Raw genomic sequence first — 20,285 nt, forward strand, 5'->3', positions numbered from 1 at the left:
AACAGTTAATGTTTATAAATTGTGACTTATTAAAATGCAAAAAAAAATTGTACATTAGGTACAACATATTTGTTAGTAGACTTAAAGGCCATAAATCTTAAAAGTGATGTATTTAAAGTAATAAAAACAATATTATTTCCAAGCTTTTATTCTTAATCTTCTTGGTGGAATAATTACATCAGTATCATCTTGTCCTGGTTTTATAACGTCTTTCTCTATCTCTATGACCATTCTAAGCATAAAATTCACCAATTGGTTTCGAGTGCCGTCTCTGAGTTTGGGGAAATTTTTATTTGGAAGATTTTGTCCATTTATTGCGACAGATTGCTGTGTTAAAGATGCTATTAAGCGTTTTATTACATCGATTTTCTTTTGCGCTGCTAAAGGCCTCAATCGTATAACGAAACGCAAGAGATATTCTACCAACATCACATCTTCCTATAAAAAAGAAAATAGAGTAAAACTTTTCGAAATAAATACTTTACCACCACAGATACTTTTTAATTGTGTTTTAAAGTTTTTTTAATTAAACATCTTTCCTATAAATTAAAACAATCAAAGTTGGCAAAGGCGTTTGAATTTCATGGAGACACATCAAAGATGTTTGATATTCTGGTCGTTTATAATTTGATATATCAAATGTAATATTTGTATGTCAATAAAATTATTGAATAATGAAACATATACCATATTTAAAGCATTGATACACGACTCTACATGTTTACTTCTCCCAACAATGGCAGTAAGTTCTTCTCGGTTTAGTACTGGTTGTTTTAGTCCTTCTAACCACTCAAACAATAGGCCTGTTAATATTATAGGATCCTCCTAAAATAGAAAATGAGAGAAAATAAGTTTTATTTTATTTTTTTTACACAGAAGTATGTTGTGAACATTAAATTTAATAAAAATATATTCTTTACTTAATAAAATTATTTAGGTTTTAAAATATTTCTGATGCATTAGAAAATATAAAATTAGAAATATAACTTCCGTACAGTTACCTCATCATCTATTTTTGTAATGGCCTCTCTTTGTTGATTGATTTCAGTGCGTAGTTCTTTGAGGTACTTGAGTTTATCATCTGGAAGACTTTGGTGATCTGTTATAAAAGCCTGAAATAATATATTTTATTACTATTAATGACAATAACATTTTGTTGTTTACATTTAAATAAAAAAAATGCAAAATAATGTAATATCAGACATTTTTATATAGGGAGGTAGAAAAACCAAACAGCGCTTGGTTTTTAAATAGTCTTATAATATAGAAGTATCTTGGGTATTGACTTGATCATTGTTCTTCCTTTAATAATGTTAATAAAAATATGATATCTATATAAGTAACTTGTTTTAGCATGACGTCTTATCGCGTATATTTATATGCAGATACTTTCCCATTGCGCTATAATCGCAATTTTTAATATTAATAATGTTTATTATTTGCTTAATTAGAAATAAAAGAACATCACCGTTCCTTTTTTTATAAAATTTAGATGGTTTTAAGTAGCGTGGGTTCAAAGACCGCTAATCTATAAATATTTCTTGTATTTGAATACCATTATGTTTTAAGCATAACTTTAAATTTTTTATTAAGTATATCTTAAGTATAAGTACTTGTTGAAATATTTAAATTGCAACAATTTTCTTTCTGACTCTATAAGCAGTAGAAAAATAAGTTAAGTAAACGCTTTTAACTTTGTTATCAAGTGAGATCCAGAAAATAATTAGAGACCTCGTATATGTGTACAGCAGGTATACTCCCACCATTGCTGCTGCCAGTGATTCTACTCACTGATTCTAAATTGCGTTCTATATCTTCTTCGACTGGATCTCTCCATTCTACCATTGGTAGAGCTGATACTTGACCTATAATGGAAAATAGAAAATTAATAATAATGATTTAATATCATTTCAGATATACCAAAACTAAGCTTAGTTATTATTTTAAAGAATCGTTTATTAAAAAATTATCTTATTATTGTTTTTCATCTCTACGCTAGTGGGTTAGTGTCTGACTGTAAACACGACGGATATGGATTCGGTTTACACTCGGAGAATTGAATTATTTCCATTTTCTTCGGTAAAGTCCAAACTCGGCAATGAGTTCCCTCACTCAATAAGCAATGTCTTAAAAATTGGGTAAAGAATTGAGAAAAAAAAAATCAAAGCACTTGGTTCCATCTGCCTAAAAAATAAAAAAGATGTGAGTGTACTTATTTATACTACCACTTTAAGGTATTATCACTATAAGGTATTTTGTATATAAGATCAAAAATAACTTACTAACAACGATTTCTTCTGGGCTATGAGGATCGGGGGGACGACCTTGTTTCAATTTGTACGCTAGGAAGGATTTATAGAATGGCCTATTCCGTACTTTCATGTCTAACCCACCGCTTTGGTGACATCCGCACAGCTTTAGCAGACGTTCACACAAATAATATACTATCTGAAAATAAAATCATATTGAAAATTTATCACTAGCGTGAAACGTGAATTTTGGTAGAAAGATATAATTTCAAATCCCAAAAAGGTTTCGTTTCTGAAATGTGAAATAATATTTTTTAATTATTATTTTATAAAAAACCTGCACTTTATTTTTAAAGAGTAGTCTAAATAAAAAAATAAATCCATACAGCGACGTTTAGTTCTGCAAAGTGGCCAACAAAAGTGTCTTAATGGGAACGCAGGTAGCACTAAGTTTGAGTTTGAGTACATTTGAGGGTCAAAACATTATTAATAATGATAATATATGACGATTTTAAGTCATTCGTTTGCACTGTACAATATACGAGGTATAATAATGAATATGTATTTGTAAATGTATCAGCTACTTACAATTGTAAATTATAATATACTTGAATTCTAGACTTATTTTTAATTCTATAAAAAGATTAACATTATTTGGAATTTAAATTTCAAATTACTTAGTAACAAGTAAAGTTAAATTAAGACAACAATTTCTAAAAGTAATTGTAATATTGCCATTCCGTCGATTCCGACACGAGGAAATTAAATGTTTAATATTTTCATTTCTTCTTTCTGGTATAAAGGCAAAAAGCGGCGTAGAGTTCCGTCACTCAACATGCAACACCTTCAGAACTCGGCGGAAAATAGGGAGTTGAATGCATTAGCACTCGGTTCCCTGGAACTGTCAAAAAAATATATAATAATAAATAATTACTTTAGGCAGCTCTCTGAATGCTCTTTCTTCGATGCCGTGCAATGTTGCCCTTTGTCTATAAAGAAATTGTTTTAGAGTAAATTCTGATGTTTTACGATCTTTCGTCAGCATTAACGGCTCTCTGGAAATAAATAAAAAAAATATACTTATATTATTTTATTTGTAATAAATATTTATCATTAAATAATAGATAGATAGAAAGACAGAAATTTTAATGCAATAATATAATGGAAAATATAAAAGATTTTAAAAATAAATATAGCGCATGCGTTAGACATATATAGGAAATCAACAATTAAGTATAGCGATAACCAAAGGCCAGTCAATCGCGCAAAAATACTGTGACGGTAAACGCGACTGGTTGTGGGTTCAATCCTTACTTGAACAATTGAAATATTTCGATTTCTCACTCAACATGCAATGCCTACAGAATTCGGCAAAAAGTGGGAAACGGAGTGTATTAACACTAGATTACCACTACCTATCCTGCTGTCTGCGGGAGAGAGTGTAAAGGTGATTTATTAAATAAAAACTCACTTAGAGCTAAACACAATCGTTTGTGGTAGTATATAATGCTCGAACTGCTGCACGCACAGGATCTGCCCGCTCATTTGTACGGATTTTGGTCGTTTCTTCCTTACTAAACGAATCGCGTCGTTCGCCCGGATACGGAGAGAGTAGACCAAGTAACAAGCTATTAGGACTCCAGTACGGCCGAGACCTGAAAAAAATAAACAAATGAGCTTTTTATTTGTTTATTTTGCACGCTTTATCCCGCAAATACCAGGACAGGCGGGCTGCCCGCTCGTGTATGTCTGCTTATCTCTCATATAGTGGTAACACACTTCGTTACCATGACATCACGTGGTGAGTGGCATGAAGCTTTAAAAATTAATTAAAATAATTGTATGTAGGTATAGCGGTTGATTAATTGTTAGTGATGTTGAAATTATGCATTTCCCCGTAAAGCTTTTAAAAGTGAGCAGAGGAAGCCTAGTGTAAATACACTCTTCTGTTCCAGGACTTGCGCTTAATTCTGAAATTTTCGAGACATGGCGTGTTGCTTTATCAGGTTCATTACATATAATAAAACAATCTGTTTCCAGTATATGCCTACATGAAGATATTTTGTATTAAGATTATAATTTTTACCTTCATGGGACGCTGTGGCAGCGTGGGACTTGATACGCGGTGGTTGTGGATTTGATCCACACTCGGGGCGTTAAAGTAGATATACAGCGGCGACAGGACCACAGTTTAAACTACTCTATAAAAGCCTTATATAATTCAGAAAAAAAATAATTCCCAAAAATGAAAATGTTATTTTTTCAAACTAAATAAATAATAAAATTATCGTTTTAAAATAAAACGCCATTTGTAAAGTATAACATAGGCACGCACACACTTACCTGTCAAATCGGCAACGTCGCTTACCTATGTGTGCGTCACTCGAAATACAGGTATGGATAAAAAACGTGAAATAAAAAAAAAATCCAACGTCCAAACTGTTCAGTTATCTTGCTTTATTTCTTTAGTTCTGGGAGTGAAATATTTTACCCTATATGCAGTTTCAGTAAAAGGAGCACTGCCTCTTCCATCCTGTATAAAGGCATGAAAGTTGCCGAAGAAGTGGGAAGCGAAGCGAAGTGGGAAGAACGGAATGTCTTATCACTACTGCCTCTGCCTTCTCAATGTTTAAAAAGAAAATAGCTAAAAAGTAAAATTATATACAAAGTATAACAGATAGGTAATATAAGGTTAAGTTCATTTACCAAGCCAATGACTTTGGACTCGATAGTAGCATGTAATATTAATGAATTGAATTAATTAATTGTTAATAAATTATACAATCTACACGAACGTTCTGTTATATTTATCCATTTATTTAATATATTTCTTTAGCTTTAGGTATAGGTATCCTGTTCCAAAGATCTGTTCACCGCATGAAATTCAATGCCGCGCTTTGTCTCGTAACCAAAGCGAGGGAATGATATCATTAATTTTTTTCTGTCCGCTTTGCAAATGTTATTGATCTCAAATTGTGATATTGTACCAATATTTCAATTTTATTAAAACAAATTTATATTCTGATTAAGTATATACGAAACAATAATGAACTTAATGTGAACTGACTACAATACTTCGTTTTACCATGTATACTTACATATATTAAAATGTTTTTTTTCCAGCTTTGCGCTGTAAGCCGTACCTTAGTAGGGTTTTCTTCGCTTCCTACTTTCCGCCGAATTCTGGAGGTATTGCGTGTTAAGTGGCGAAACTCAACGCCGCACTTTACCTCGATACCAGAGGGAAGAAATGAAAATATATGATATTTCATTTCCTCGAATCACACGCTTGTAAAAATGTTTATAAAACAATTAATCAACTTTAACTTTTACGTACTTAATAGGATATTATACCCGTAACGAGAGTTACCTAATGTTTACACAAGTAGCTGTAAGGCAAAAGTAGAATCAGATTTAGAATTATTTAGCAAAGAGAATGATACATAATAATAAGAAAAATAATAAAATATGTATTATCTTAATATTTAAAAACATTTATTATTACAAACTTACTTAATTTATGAATCAACTATGACAATTCAATTGTTGGACCTACTTAGCATAAAACGAGGCCGAATATAAAATACTGTAAATAATTATAAATTTGGTATGAAGTTTAATTATTCTTATAGAGCTAAAAGTGATGTTTAAAAATAATAATTTTAATTTATTATCTAATTTTGTATTAAATTCATTGTTTTATTCCAGAGTTCCCTTGCAAGGTTGTCATCTTGTGCTATTTTGGCGGGGTCGTGTTTCTTGCAGTCCACATAGTATTCTCCACTAACATTATCTAATTTCGGTGATACACACAGATGAATTACAGTTTGAGCTCCTTCAATTGGCGTTTTATAGTTATAAACGTCTATTACCAGCATTACAAACCATTTTATCCAGGGTTTTAACTTGTTGAAAATATTCGTTTTAACTAACCCTGGGTGCACCACATTTGCTGTAATACCTTCTGGTAACCGTTTGGCTAACTCTCTTGTCCACAGAACACCACAGAGTTTTGTATTTGAATATCTAACCCAAGTACTCTCAATTTTACAGATCGTGAGATCTTCGAGTTTGAATTTAGCATACGCATGAGCGTAGGAAGAAACAATGACTATTCTACTCGGTTTTGATGCTTTAAGTTTGTCAAGTAACAACTGGGTCAGCATAAATGGTCCTATGTAGTTAATTTGCATAATTATATCTGTGCCATTTTCATTTATTTTTCCACTAGCCATGCCTGCGTTATTAACTAAAATGTCCAAACGGTCATAGTCTTTGTTGAATTTCTCAGCGAATTCTTTGATATTCTCTTTGACTGCCAAATTTAGATGACGATATTCAATATTTTTATTGCCAGTAACGGCTTTAATTTCTTCAACGGCTTCTTCTGACTTCTTATCATCTCTACTAGCGATTATGATTCTAGCACCTCTCTTGGCTAAGTCTTTGGCAGTTTCAAATCCTATACCTGAGTTTCCTCCAGTTATAAGGGCTACTTTACCGTCCAACCTCGTCTTGCACTTGCACACCCCTTTGATAGGATGAACGCATAACCGAAATATCAATATCACTAAAGAGAGTAGAAGAACTAATCCAAATAATATTTTAATTAAAAAACAAAACACAATTAAAAGTAACGACAACATCGTTCAGTTCGATGAAATGACAATCTACAATGTAATTGTATTCACCTCAACGCAACGTTTATATGTATATACTTATATAACTCATTATCATAACTAAATATTAACAATTATGCCAACCTGTAGTTACTTTCATCAAAAAAATATATCCCAGTATTTATTATGCATATAACGATATATTTAAAACTTTTTAAGTTACTTTTGGAGACTCTATAGTAGTCTTTAAATCATGTGGAGATATAGCTGAAATAAATCTATATCTATACTTATAATAAAATGGTAAGAGGGTCGGTGTCTGTACTTGGAAGATATTTAAAAAAAAATGTTATTGGAAATCTTTATTAACATCATAGAACCGAAAAAATCATTTTTAAGATTTTGTCTGTTTGTCCGTTTGTCTGTACGTTTGTTATTGTTAATCTCAGAAGCGGCTTAACCGATTTAAATGTGATTTTCACTATTGGATTCTGATAAGCTTTTGAAAACATATAGTGTTTATTTTATTATAATCGGATCATAAATAAATAAGCTATGTCAATTTAAAATACTTAGTTAACCGTAGTCAACAAACCGTGTAAATTTCTCACACGCATGAGTTAAAAATAACAATAATTATTGTTTTTTTTATTTTTATTTTGTAATATTTAAATTTACTCGTATGAGAAAATTCCATAATTATATATGCAATAAAACATTGGCAATTTAAATAAATAATTATTTTTTATCGCTTCATGCTGTACCTCACGCACAGCAGGGTAGACAGAGGGAACTTAGTATTAAGATACTCAGTTCTCCATTTTTCGCCAAATTTTGAAAGCATTGCGTGTTGTGTGGCGGAACTCAACGCCGCGCTTCGCCTTGACATCAGAGCAAAGAAATTAAAATAAAAATTTAAACGAATATTTCATTTCCTCGAGTGGGGATCGAGCGCACAACCAGTCGCGCTTACAGTTACGGTACGGTAGCTAATTCCCAAGGAATTTATTTTGGGCGGTTAGGTGACTGACCCCCTTACTCTCTAATTTGTATAAGTAAAAATATTAGCTTTATGTTGTAAACAACCCTTTATAACATAAAATGTAAAATTTTTGCCTTAAAACTATACCTCAGATTTAAGAATTATTGTTAATCGGTTTTGTGATCCTTTAAAATTTCAATAAAAAAAAAAGAAACCAATCATCGAGAGCTTATGTATCAAACGATATGCCGTTCATTAAGTCTGAAGTAGATTTAGACATAATTATATATATTAAATTGTTTATCTACTTAAGTTAGATAAAACTTAACACTAGCAATAAAGGTTAAATAAATTGCCTTTACCTTCTGTTCATAAGCGGACTATCAAACGCTACAAAAATAATTCGAACCAGTAGTTCCTGAGAGTCGTGCGTTTAACCAAACAAGATCTTCAGCTTTATAAAATTAGTATAGACTACCAGCTACCTGCATGACAGTGTATCGCCACCCGGCCTTCTTGTAAAGCAAATGATAATACTTTCGCCATGTCTAAGAGCCCACTGAGCGTTGCTTCTCCGTAATCAGGCCACGCGAAGTTATAGTAGTACACTGGAATATAGCAAAATAAAAAATATTAGATAGATATAATGTAAATTTGATATGATAATGAAGGAAATAATAAAAATTTGAGCTAGGTAATCTGACAGAGTAAAGAAAATAAAAACAATTTTTGCATAAAACTAAAAAAGATCCCGATTGCATAAAACTAAAAAGAAAATAAACAAGCCCAATGGTTTATTAGGATTCAGTCAACAGTCGGGACCTCTTTAAATTATGAGGGGTTCCTTGTAAAGATTTTGTTGATTGAAGAGCTAGGTACAGGTCCCGAAAAGGTTTTTGAAATCCTCGTATTGAGCTCTTGAATATGATACCCATTCATATGATACCATTATGGTATTCGAAACCAATTTTTTTTTTCACTAAACCCAATGGCGTCCCACAGCCGCCATGATTATTTTTTTTAACGTCACCTATCTAAGAAAACTTGGGCTGCTAAAACGAATCTAACGATACCTCAATTATGTAAATCTGTTCAGGGGTTCTGGAGATATGAGGTAATAAATTCTTTATTACATACAGGGTGAGTCATATTGAACTTTCCGGTTTTGGAAGGACGTTGCACGAAGAAGGGAAGGAGTAGAAGGGTGGGGATGGTGTCATTAGACGCGCCATGACATGCAGTTTTAGTGTGAGCAATGGCTTGGTCGGGACAACATCGTGCGTTCGTAGTTGAAGAGTTTATTAAAAATGGCGGCTCCGTGATCACAACACAGCGTGCGTTCCGTTTACATTTTGCTATTGGTCGACGTGATCCCATTCCCACTGGACCAACAATCAGAAATTGGGTATCAAATTTTAGAGCAACATCATCAGCATTAAAAACAAGACCACAAGGCCGAATTAGGACGTCAACGTCAGCGGAAAACGTGGATAGAGTGCGGGCTTCAATTCAACAATCCCCTCGGCGTTCTGTTCGGAAACATGCCGCTTCACTAGGATTATCTTTCAGTAGTGTCCGCAGAATACTGCATAGAGACCTTAAATTTCACCCATACAAGATTCAGGTAGTGCAAGAATTAACAGTTAGAGACTTAGACACACGATAACATCTGGTTCCAACAAGATGGTGCTACAGCCCATACATCCAGGCGTTCAATGGAAATCCTGCGACAAATGTTTCCCGGTCATCTCATTTCTTTGCGAGGTGACGTTGGGTGGCCGCCGAGATCACCTGATTTAACCCCCTGCGATTTCTTTCTCTGGGGTTACCTGAAGGAAAAGGTGTACACGCATCGTCCCCGAACCATCGATGAACTGAAGGCTGCAATCACGGAAGAAATCAATGCTATTCCGCTGAATATGACTCGACGAGTAATGGACAACTTCCGGGAAAGGCTTCAGCAGTGTGTGGTCAATGGAGGTAGACATTTACAGGATATCATTTTTAAAACCAACTAAATTAAAACTGCATGTTATGTGCTTTCAAACAATAAAATAATTTTTACTGCATGTCGCTTTGTTTTTAATACACACCTTATTGAAATCGGAAAGTTCAATATGACTCACCCTGTACAAGATACGGGCAAAAAATATAACCCTTCCTTAGCAGTCGGGAATAAAGTGAGTCTGTAAGGGTTCTGTTTTTCTCTTTCGTGGGAGCTAGTTTAGTGGAGGAACTCTATGCCGCGCTTTGTTGCACCAGATCGGAGTTATCAATAAATCCACGCGTAGCGATCAAACTTTCCACCAGGATGACCTCAACTGAAATAAATATAATAAATCTATGCATAAATGATAACATACTGTCATTAGCCATGAATATGGCTGGATCATATGTGAAACCGGACTTGGTGAGTGGTGGTCCACAGCTCGCGTGCTCTCCGGGCACCTGCAGGTTGATTACAGTGCGGATACCCCAACTATATAAAAAAAAAATTGTTACGATTTTTTTTCTAATTTTGATATGATTTAACCTTTTGGATTCGATGTAGTCAGTACTTGACAAATATTAGCAAATTTACGAAAATATCTATATAAAAATATTACATATTGAATTTAGTAGTTTTATAATTTGAGGCAGTTGTGCTGAAGAGGCACAAAGTGTGACTGTAAAGGCGACTGGTTTTTGAGCCCCACTCGAGAAAATGAAATATTTATTTAAATTTATATTACCATTTCTTTGGCCTGGTATTGTTCATGGCGTTCGTCCGCCGCTGAACACGCCTTTAGAATTACAATATCTTGAGAATTCGGCGGAAACTGGGGAATGGAGTGTCTTAACACTAGGTTCTCTCTGCCTCTCTGCCTACCCTGCTTGAACGGGATACAGCTTGAGGCTGATTGTATATATACATATACCGAACCATTTAAAACCTGCATACAAATTGACATACCTATGAAATTGCTGTATAATATTCCTAGCGGCAATACTGGCGGTGCTGGGACGCGCCATCGCCAGGATGTCATCTGTGACCCTGGAGATTGACATACTTAGTAGACTTAGATGTTACAATCATTTCATAATGTTCACAATAATTCATCCGTTCATAGAAACATAATCGTTTAGAAAACACTAATTTGATGTTTTTGTAATATAATTATATATTTTTTAATGGATTTTGGATGAGTTCCATTTCAACTAAGGGGAATTTTTAATAACTCTCTGATAATAAGGCAATCCTCTGCGTTAATTTCCGCCACTCAAGAAACAATATCTCACTTAACGGTTTTAAAACTTAACTTAATGGTTTTAAAATCGTAATATAATCGAGTCATCTGACCGATAACCATCAGATAGATATCCCCTTCCAATTCCTTTATGGTGTTGCTAAATGGAGTTTTGTATAATTTTGACAACCAAATCCTCTATACCTGGTCTATATTTAAAAAAAAAACGTATTATTAAACAATTCTTAACATTATTTGTATAGAACATAAACAAAACGTGTGTAAGTTAGCGTGTGCTTGTCCCTCATTACTTTATATTTTAGTGACTTGTTATATGAAATAATGAACAACATTACGAAGAATTAATGAACAAGGGGCACTATGGTGGTCACGTAAGCTCTCACGTTTTTATTCACAAGGAAAGTTTTCTTAAGTCTTTGCTTATAATTATAAACATTAAAGGAAAAAGGATTTCAGTATTTCACCGATTGGTCTATCCACTGATTGCCTAACTGATTATTTAAATAAATCAGTGCGCACAATAGCCTCCTATATGAAAGCTATATTTATATATAAGCTCATTTCCTTCCACAACCCACAAATACCAAATTCGGCGGAAAGTGTGGAGCGGACTGTCTAACACCCCTGCTTACTTCGCCCCCATAGGAGATACAACGTAGAGCTAAAAAAAAGAAAGTAGCTATATATACGAATTTGCATACTTCTCTTACCAATCAGAATACAATCCCTGTATAGCAGTACCACATTTTTGGGGTAATTCATATTGACATCGGGACCCACCACAGAACAGCGCGCATTGTAGGGCAGACGGTGTGCTAGTGCGTACGCGCTCACTTATAGTGCTGTAGATAGCTGAGGGCGGTCTGTTGATACGACGACGGGAGTCACGGCTTCTGGAAATAAAATAATTAAGAGTTTAATTCTTTTTTCTAGATTAGGCAAAATTGCTATTGCAAAGCAAAAGTTTCGATTTTACTAGGAAATTTCCATGTAATAAATTATTTTCATGCCGCTGTGGTAACAAAATAAGATATGGCGTTGTGTTCCGCCGCACAACGTACAATGTAAAATAAAAATTGCGTGATTCATGGAGAACGTAGTAAAAAATGGATTTCTTCAACCTGCCTAATACATATACTAATTTATAAAAAGTTGCATTAAGCAGAATTTTATACAGGAAGCATTTCCCATTAATGTGCATATGACGTGCAAGCTAAATATTATTATTACGAATATACATACGAGTGTATTATACTACAAAATGGAACTCTACCTGCAGAAATTTTCTTTTTCGTGACTTTCAAAGAATTTTATAAAATGTTAATGCTAATTTTAGAATTTCCGTCGTTCCGGGAAATTGCGACAATCCTATATAATAAATTTCTTCTATAGTAGGTACATTATAAAATGTATATGTATTTAGGTATAATAATCTTTAGCAGCTTTACACTTTTGTCCGCATAGAAAGAAGCACAGTCAGAGGGAACCTAATGTTAAGGCACTCTGTTCCCCACTTTTCTTTTTAATGGAGACAATGCTTGATTGTGATTGGCAGAACTCAACGCGGCAATTTGTCTGACCGGGAAAATGAAAATAATATAAATATAACCCTTTTCCCGAATGCTGATAGGATCCACAGCCATGACGTTTACAGTCATATACCTAGTATCCTACTTTACCATGAAGGCCTAATATTTTGCGTTATACATAAAACGGCATCGCGACGTAGTTGTTTAAATATCTCAACGTTTAATTTGATGTGACCTCTAATAATTATGAATAATTTATAATAATTATCTCTTCAATATTTTATTATCCTACTCAAAATAAAAAATACAGTCGAATTGATAACCTCCTTTTGTTACAGAAGTCGGTAAAAAACAAAATATTTTTGATAAATGAAACTATAACTAATTATTTTATTAATTAATTATTGTTTGTTTCAATTTAAGCCACAACTCAATCTAAAATCAAACTCTGCGATGCTATTACAGTTATTGCTTTATAGTTTTTTTTACTCTTTTATAGTGTAATAGTAGATAACTAAGGCCTGTATTTATAAATCGCACTTAAGTTTGAGATCGATCTTGAGATGCCGTTTTCATTCATCGGTCTTACATTGGTAAGCGGCCCTTAAATACGGGCCTAAAAGTTATTTTATAACATATAGGTACTTACCTGTCCAAAAAATGGAAACGACGAAAGTTCATTAAATTTATGCTTGATTTCCGGCGGTTCTTGTTAAACACTATCTTAGACATAATTTTTAAAAAGATAAGTCAAACAGGTGTTGATGGTGGTGGTTATCTATAGGTTCAAATAACCCGCGAAGTAATTTAAAATGTTATTTGTTGCGTTTTTTACTTCTTTTATTTTGGTCAAGAGTGGCGCAGCGTTAAAACGAATAACGACGTGATTTGCTCAAACAAAATCAACCCATTATAACTATAAGAATTGTATATTTATGAATATAAGAACTTTTATTATAATTTTAATCTTTTAGTACTTAAGAATAATCATACAGAACTTCAAGAAGCACCATAGGAAAAATGTACATAATTAACTGATATATATTTATAATTTACTAGCAACCCCCTTGCGGCTTCGCCCGCTTTTACTACTGGATTATTCATATAATGTATGTTTACAAAGCACTTAAGATAATGTGAAAATTAATTAAACCCTAATGCAACCCGCATTTTCGTAGTTTCAATAAGGATTTTCCAATTGTTTTACTCGGCAAGGACTTTTTAGTAGGTACCGTAATTTTAAATCTGTGCTACTAATCTTTTCAAGTACTTATTAAAATATATTTAAATGACTATTTTTAAACGGAAGAAATTATAAACAAAAGCCTACCTAATAATAACTACTACAAAAAATATGAAACCAAATATATCGCGCTTGCCATGCGGGCGGGTTTTTTTTTCGAGCTTGTGGTTAATGCTGAAGAGGGTATTCTGTCCCTGATGAAAAGCAAGCACTACGTGGCTGCCTGTGAGGAAAATTAAATAGAATGCATCGGCCGGGAATCCAACCCGGGCCGCCCGCGTGGCAGGCGAGCATTCTACCACTGAACCACCGATGACTGCTCATGACGCGCTTGTATCAGCAAAGCGTCTGGGCGCGTTTCGCAGCAAGGATGTTTTGATATTGTAACAACTTCTAAAGTACTTATTAAAATAAAAAACAGTAAAAGACAGTTTTGATCTACATTAAATGGCCAACGTAACTAATATATTTATTTATATGCTGAGAGTAAGGGATAAGTGAAACTTGAGTAACATACAGCTGATGAATCAACGGCGTGATGTGTCAACAATTAAATGCGTTTTTCTCTAAAACTATTCGCAATTTCGAAATAGTGTAAAAAACAAATTTTATCTTCGTTTAACGTAGAAAATTAATAAAGTATTTTAAAGGATAAGGATTAATACCATTATGGAAAAATATCCCTCACAATAAAAAATATATTGAAATTACTATTTTTAGACAGAAATATGATCACTACACGTTATCCTTAAAAGATAAAAATATGCTGTCGCGGACTTTTTTGTAGATCTTATTAAGAGGAACAATACTCCAGTACATTATTTTCATGTAGTACTTACCATTAAAGCAGCGCATGCGCGGAAGTGTCTCAACGGGTAGGACTTTGTACACATTTATCGTATTTATGTTAATTTACATAAGAATTTACAAATAATAAACTATATATAAACCTTCCCTGAGAAATACTCGACCTAATGGTGAAAATCGCATAAAAATCCGTTGGGTGGTTTAGAAGAAGAAGAGTTAGAAACAACAGACAGACATGAAAAGCGACTTTGTTTTATAAGATATAGGATAGGATAAAGGAATTAAATATAAAAGTAGTTTTTTTGTATATAGAAATAACAACAATATGAGATTTCTTATTAAACACTGATTTAAAGCAATAAAAATGTATAACTCACGTAACTATTCCTATTAACTCAATTTTATAAATGGTAAACAGTGTTTTGGTAGCGATAGTAATCGGAAAAATTAGGCCATTACTTTGGGTTCACGTAATGTGTTATAATTTGACCTAATTACAAAAGAAAAGAATATTTAATATGGAATTAATATAGAATTTGAAAGAAAAATCTTTTTACATATTTTAGAGCTTTAACTTTTCTTAACTTTTATACCATGTGATGGATTTTCCCGCGGTTTTCATTAACAGGCAGAGAGTAACAAGAGATTAACAAGGCAGAGAGTAAGTTTTAAAAGACTAAAGACGAACAGTAGATATCCGGCGCGAGCGAAACCACGATCAGAACTAGTATACTACTAGTATAGTACTTATAAGTATTAGTAATAGAGTTTATGGGATCTGATTTTATTTTTTGAAATTAAATATTAAAAAAATAACACATATATTTTTGAATAACCTTTTTTTTTTTAAACTTTACAAAAAGAGTTTAAGAGTTTAAATAATAAATAAATAAACTTGCACTATTTTACATGTTTGTATCTAATTCTAAAACGATAAACACGATATGTCCGCAGGCAAGTAGAGCCATTCTCATACTGTCATTATAATGGGTGGTGATGGTGAATGAATAAACATTAAGCTCAACCATGGTCAAGGTACCATCACCAAAAAAAATTAACTTTTTTAATATATAGTAAGTACCACTACTAGCACTTTTATACTAAACATGTTATAAAGAGAGTTACATAAGCAAGAATCGAACAATAGTGTTTTAGTATTTTGATGATTTAACTGTTTTGAATTATGTAAAATTTTAATAAAGATTCTCTGTCTTCAACTTGCTTTAAAACAGAAAGATTGTTTATAAAATTAAATAAATAATTTTTAAAAAGCCTTTTTCTCGCCTGAGTAATTTAACTAGAGTTTTCATATTTTTTTTTATTTGGACGTCTTTGTAGTGCACTTAATTCGCTGATTACACATGTGACGTAAAGGTTGTATTTAAAGAACTAAATATATAATATGTCGTCATAGGTGCGACGAAGCGCATAGAGAAGTAATATTTTATTTATATTTATATAACTTCACGCTGTATCCCGTATATAAACGTGTAAGCTGAGGGAATCTAGTCTTCTAGTCTATTTTCTAGATATCGAGTGGCGCTGCTCAATAGCCCGCTTTGATTTCTTACGAGAGCTAAGGAATGAAAATAATTAATTCCCCCGAGAGACAGTAAAATTATATTTCCATTTATTTATTTTAATAAAAATTATGGTTGTCTATTTACAGTTTTTATATTAAAGTTAGTGTAAATTAACTATCTAAATATACTAACTTATATTATTTTAAAGAAAAAAAAAATCTAATTAAGTTTTTTTGCTGGCGTCACACATGAGGGTAGAGGGATAGTAATTTAGTAATGGTGACAAGTTATTGTGGGGTAGCTTATGTTGATTTTGAAGGCTGAAATCGTTAGCGTTTTAAGTAATAAAAAAATGGGTTTTATTTTTTTTATATAATTATATATATCTATGTGACAAATACTTTCTTTTACAATTTACCTAATAAATATATATAATTCAAAATAAAAAAAATAACAAGAATAAATGATAAATTTTAAAAAATAAATAAATAAAAACTTATTAAATGTTATGTTTTTAGTTTTTAAATCGATCCAATTCTTGAACATAAATATATTCTTTATTCGACATATAACATAAGAAGTTATATTTAAAAGACGTCTCTACGGCTGTAGGTGTGACAATGTTAAGAGTATTGTATTGTATAAGAAATTAATGAACAAATGAAAATTAAGTTTTAAAATTAAAACAATTTACATGTATACGAATGTAGGAATAAAATAAAAACCATCACGCAATAAGAGATGGCGTGACCACATTATTTATACACGTCCAGCGTAGTACGTAAATGTCACGCGGAACTTTAGTTTTTAGAACTAAAGTTTCTTTTATTACGCATTGTGCTTTATTACAAGAAGAAAAAAAATATAGCTAAAATAAAAACATATATGGGTCATGTTTTATCTGTTCTTTTGCGTTTATCTGTTATATTGTTTTTTAAATGTTAATGGCGGTAAATAGGTACTTACTCTACATGCTTGCCTTAATATTGACAGAAATAAAAAAATCTCGAAAACGACGCGAACGCAGCGGGAACCTTGCATTACGACACTTCTTTCCTATTTGTTCAATGGGAAAATTAATAAGTGAAAGAAATTTTTCAATGAATTCGGTAGAAAGTGGCGAACGGAGTGTCTTAACACTAGGTTCCCTCTGCCTAACCTGTTATGTGTAGGATACTAATTTAGCTAATTTTGTTATTAGTAGTTGATTACAAATCGGATAGAAGATGAAAAAAATTGTTGATGCTTTCGACTCCCCTTCATGAAAAGTAGAATGAAAGCATAAAATATGCATGGGCCTATAGTAGTAAGCTTTATTTCCCCTATTGAGCCATTAATATGAATTAGTCTAAAAATAGCCGATACAATTTGAGACCTCTTCAGTTCTTTCGTACAACTTTTTGAGGTTAATAGAAATTTATTATAATATATTTTATTTTGCATAATTTTTATTTTCACGCTCTGAGTCACATATAGAAAGGATAGGTAAAGAGTCTTGATTCTCAACTTTCGCCCAAATACTAGACAATGCAGTTATATGGCGAAACTCAACGCTGCATTTTAATGCCCTATGGCGGCCTCTTACTATTGTATACTAGCGGCCCGCCCGCGGCTTCGCCTGCGTGAACAACGTTATTATTAATTTCTGTCTCCATAAATACCTACGTCCTATAAGTAACGTCTATGCAAAATTTAAGACTCCTAGCATTTGTAGTAACGAAGTTTCATACAAACTTTCAACCCCAAAAACAACCCCTTAAGAGTCGAATATTGCAAATTCCCGTCTTAGCGAGCACCCACGTCCTATAAATAACTCCTATGCAAAATTTGAGATTCCTAGCACTTGTAGTTTCTGAGATTTCGTGATGAGTAAGTGACCTTTCGATTTTATATATATAGATAAGTACTTTTGCATAAATTTTACCCTTAGTGGAATTTGAACCCGTAACCTATGTATCACGTCACTATGACGTAAACTTGTGTCACTTGTATAGTGAAGGAGTGAAGGCTAAAATTAGCAGTCATAAAATTTTAGTGGCGTATTTCGAGGCATTTATCTTGATTTCGGTAATAAATTTTAATATAACACCACTTATAGAACTCGAGGACATTTTTAATTTGGGGTGTATGGCGAAATTTATTTTATCGTAATTTATTTTTTGTATCTATAAACTATTTAATGAACACATAATTGTTTATCGCTGTTAGCCCATTACTAAATTTATGCGATAATTACGGATTTATGTAAAAAATAAGGTTTAAACTTTTTAAGCTCAGCTCCGCCATGGTCACGAAGTGTTTTTTTTTTTTTTTTATGGTAAAAGGACAAGGCAAACGAGCGTTAGGGTCACCTGATGGTGATCACCGCCGCCCACGACCCCGTGCAGCACCAGTGTGAGTGGAAGTGTCTTAACACTACGTTTGCCCTACCTACACTGCTATATAAAGAATACAGCGTGTAGCTAACAAAATACATAATTAAAATTCACCTGGCTTTGTTTTCCGGCGCAACTCTTCTTAACCGTCGCCTGCAAAAGCGTGCTGCGCGTACGCAACCCAGCTTCTCCCATATCGGACATGTGGTTTCATGTGTGTTTACCTCTTCTGGTGGGTTGCCGTTCATTTTGTTTACATTATCTTCTTATTTATTTTTATTTTTTGTTGTAATATTAATTTTAAATATATTTATTTATATCACACGTGTTACTGAATTTAAAATATTTGCGTTTTCATGATATTCAAGTAATTTTTTTTATTTGTTGAGGCCCCTAATTAATTTTCTATGCATTAATGTTATTTATACACAAATTATTATTCCATATTCCATACAACCCAACCAACCAATACCAACCAACTATAAGTATTAATATTTAGTTATATATTAACAAGATTCTTCTAAGATTTCAACTCACAACCACGACCTAGAATATATAATCTTGAATTCTATATACAAAGTTAGGAACTAGTACTAGCATAATTTAATTAGAACGATAATAGTGCAGTCGTTCAGAATATTTAAGTAGATATCGATCAGATGTACCATATAAATTAATAGACAGTATGTAAACAATAGTTATCATTGATGTTTGCTCTTTTAACTTTATTGTGTTTTACTTTTTTTTTCTTTTCTGCATTTTGCATAAATATTATGCAATTAGAGAATTAAGTCCCAAAATAATGCTTCTCTTGCGATTTCCTCAAGAAGAGAATGTTTATTGAAGTCAGTCAGTTAGTCAGTGTGGTAAGTACTATGTATAAATGCTAGTATCTTTGATTTTATTGACTTACTACACTACTAAAAAAGAAATAAAATCGGGACCTTTTTTTCAATTTGGATTTGGGACCTTTTTTTCATAAAAAAATTGATGTTTATATTTGAACTCATATATTTTTCTTGTTTTAAAATTTAGCATATCTCTGATACTTTATTAATTTTTATACTTACGCTGATATATATTTTTGGAGCTTTTCAGTTTTCCTATGCAATTAAATACCTATATTAAAATAATATTTTAAATTTTAATTAGTTATTAACATTTGAATATTTACAATATTGCATTTATTTATTTAAAGTTTTATCATATATTTAGTTTGCGCTAAAAGATTTCGTATTTTGAGAAACCACGCACCGATGACCGTATCCACGCGATCGCGTCGAGCGCGGCTTCGTTACTAATAAATATCGACTATACAAAGAGGGTGCTTGCCCTTTACCAGCGATTTTTTTACACGATATTCTTAGAATTCAGTAACTTCATGAATCCTTGATTCATATTTATATGATGAAGTTAGTAAATTCTATAACTGAATGAAAATTCATGACTCAAAGAAAATTTCAGACAAAAGTATACCTAGTGGTTTTATGGAAAGAAGAAAAGTCAATATTATTATGTGATTTAAAGAGTGTAGTTTTTTTTTTACTTTCACGCTACACCTGTATATAACAGAGTATGCAGAAGATAGAGCCTGGGAACCTAGGGGTACGACACCTCGGTCCCTTTAATGTACTTCAATTCCCCACTTTTCATATATTTAAAATTTTGATATTTCAAGAGTTAAAATAATTTTCATAAATTTCATTAATA

At 32.4% G+C, this 20,285-nt stretch overlaps 1 protein-coding gene and 1 pseudogene across 2 annotated transcripts; both read right to left on the reverse strand.

Annotated features, from left to right (window-relative positions):
* Positions 1-105: 105 nt before the first annotated feature.
* LOC146533461 (uncharacterized) lies at positions 106-20,239 on the reverse strand. The gene is made up of 12 exons (XM_085194492.1): positions 18,690-20,239; positions 11,809-11,991; positions 10,804-10,884; positions 10,214-10,329; positions 8,336-8,458; positions 3,721-3,904; positions 3,184-3,304; positions 2,283-2,448; positions 1,732-1,865; positions 1,002-1,112; positions 688-825; positions 106-438 (listed from the first exon to the last, which is right to left on the reverse strand). Exons 1-12 carry the CDS (start codon positions 18,821-18,823, stop codon positions 133-135), a joined length of 1,797 nt encoding a protein of 598 aa, XP_085050618.1. The 5' UTR covers positions 18,824-20,239; the 3' UTR covers positions 106-132.
* LOC146533462 (retinol dehydrogenase 11 pseudogene) lies at positions 5,723-6,911 on the reverse strand (annotated as a pseudogene). The gene has a single exon (XR_014878542.1). The product of XR_014878542.1 is annotated as a retinol dehydrogenase 11 pseudogene (transcript).
* Positions 20,240-20,285: the final 46 nt, after the last annotated feature.

Source organism: Heliconius melpomene, chromosome 12 (genome assembly GCF_056956725.1).
Source record: "Heliconius melpomene rosina isolate 202511_hmr_F chromosome 12, ASM5695672v1, whole genome shotgun sequence".
In the NCBI taxonomy this organism is placed as follows: domain Eukaryota; kingdom Metazoa; phylum Arthropoda; class Insecta; order Lepidoptera; family Nymphalidae; genus Heliconius; species Heliconius melpomene.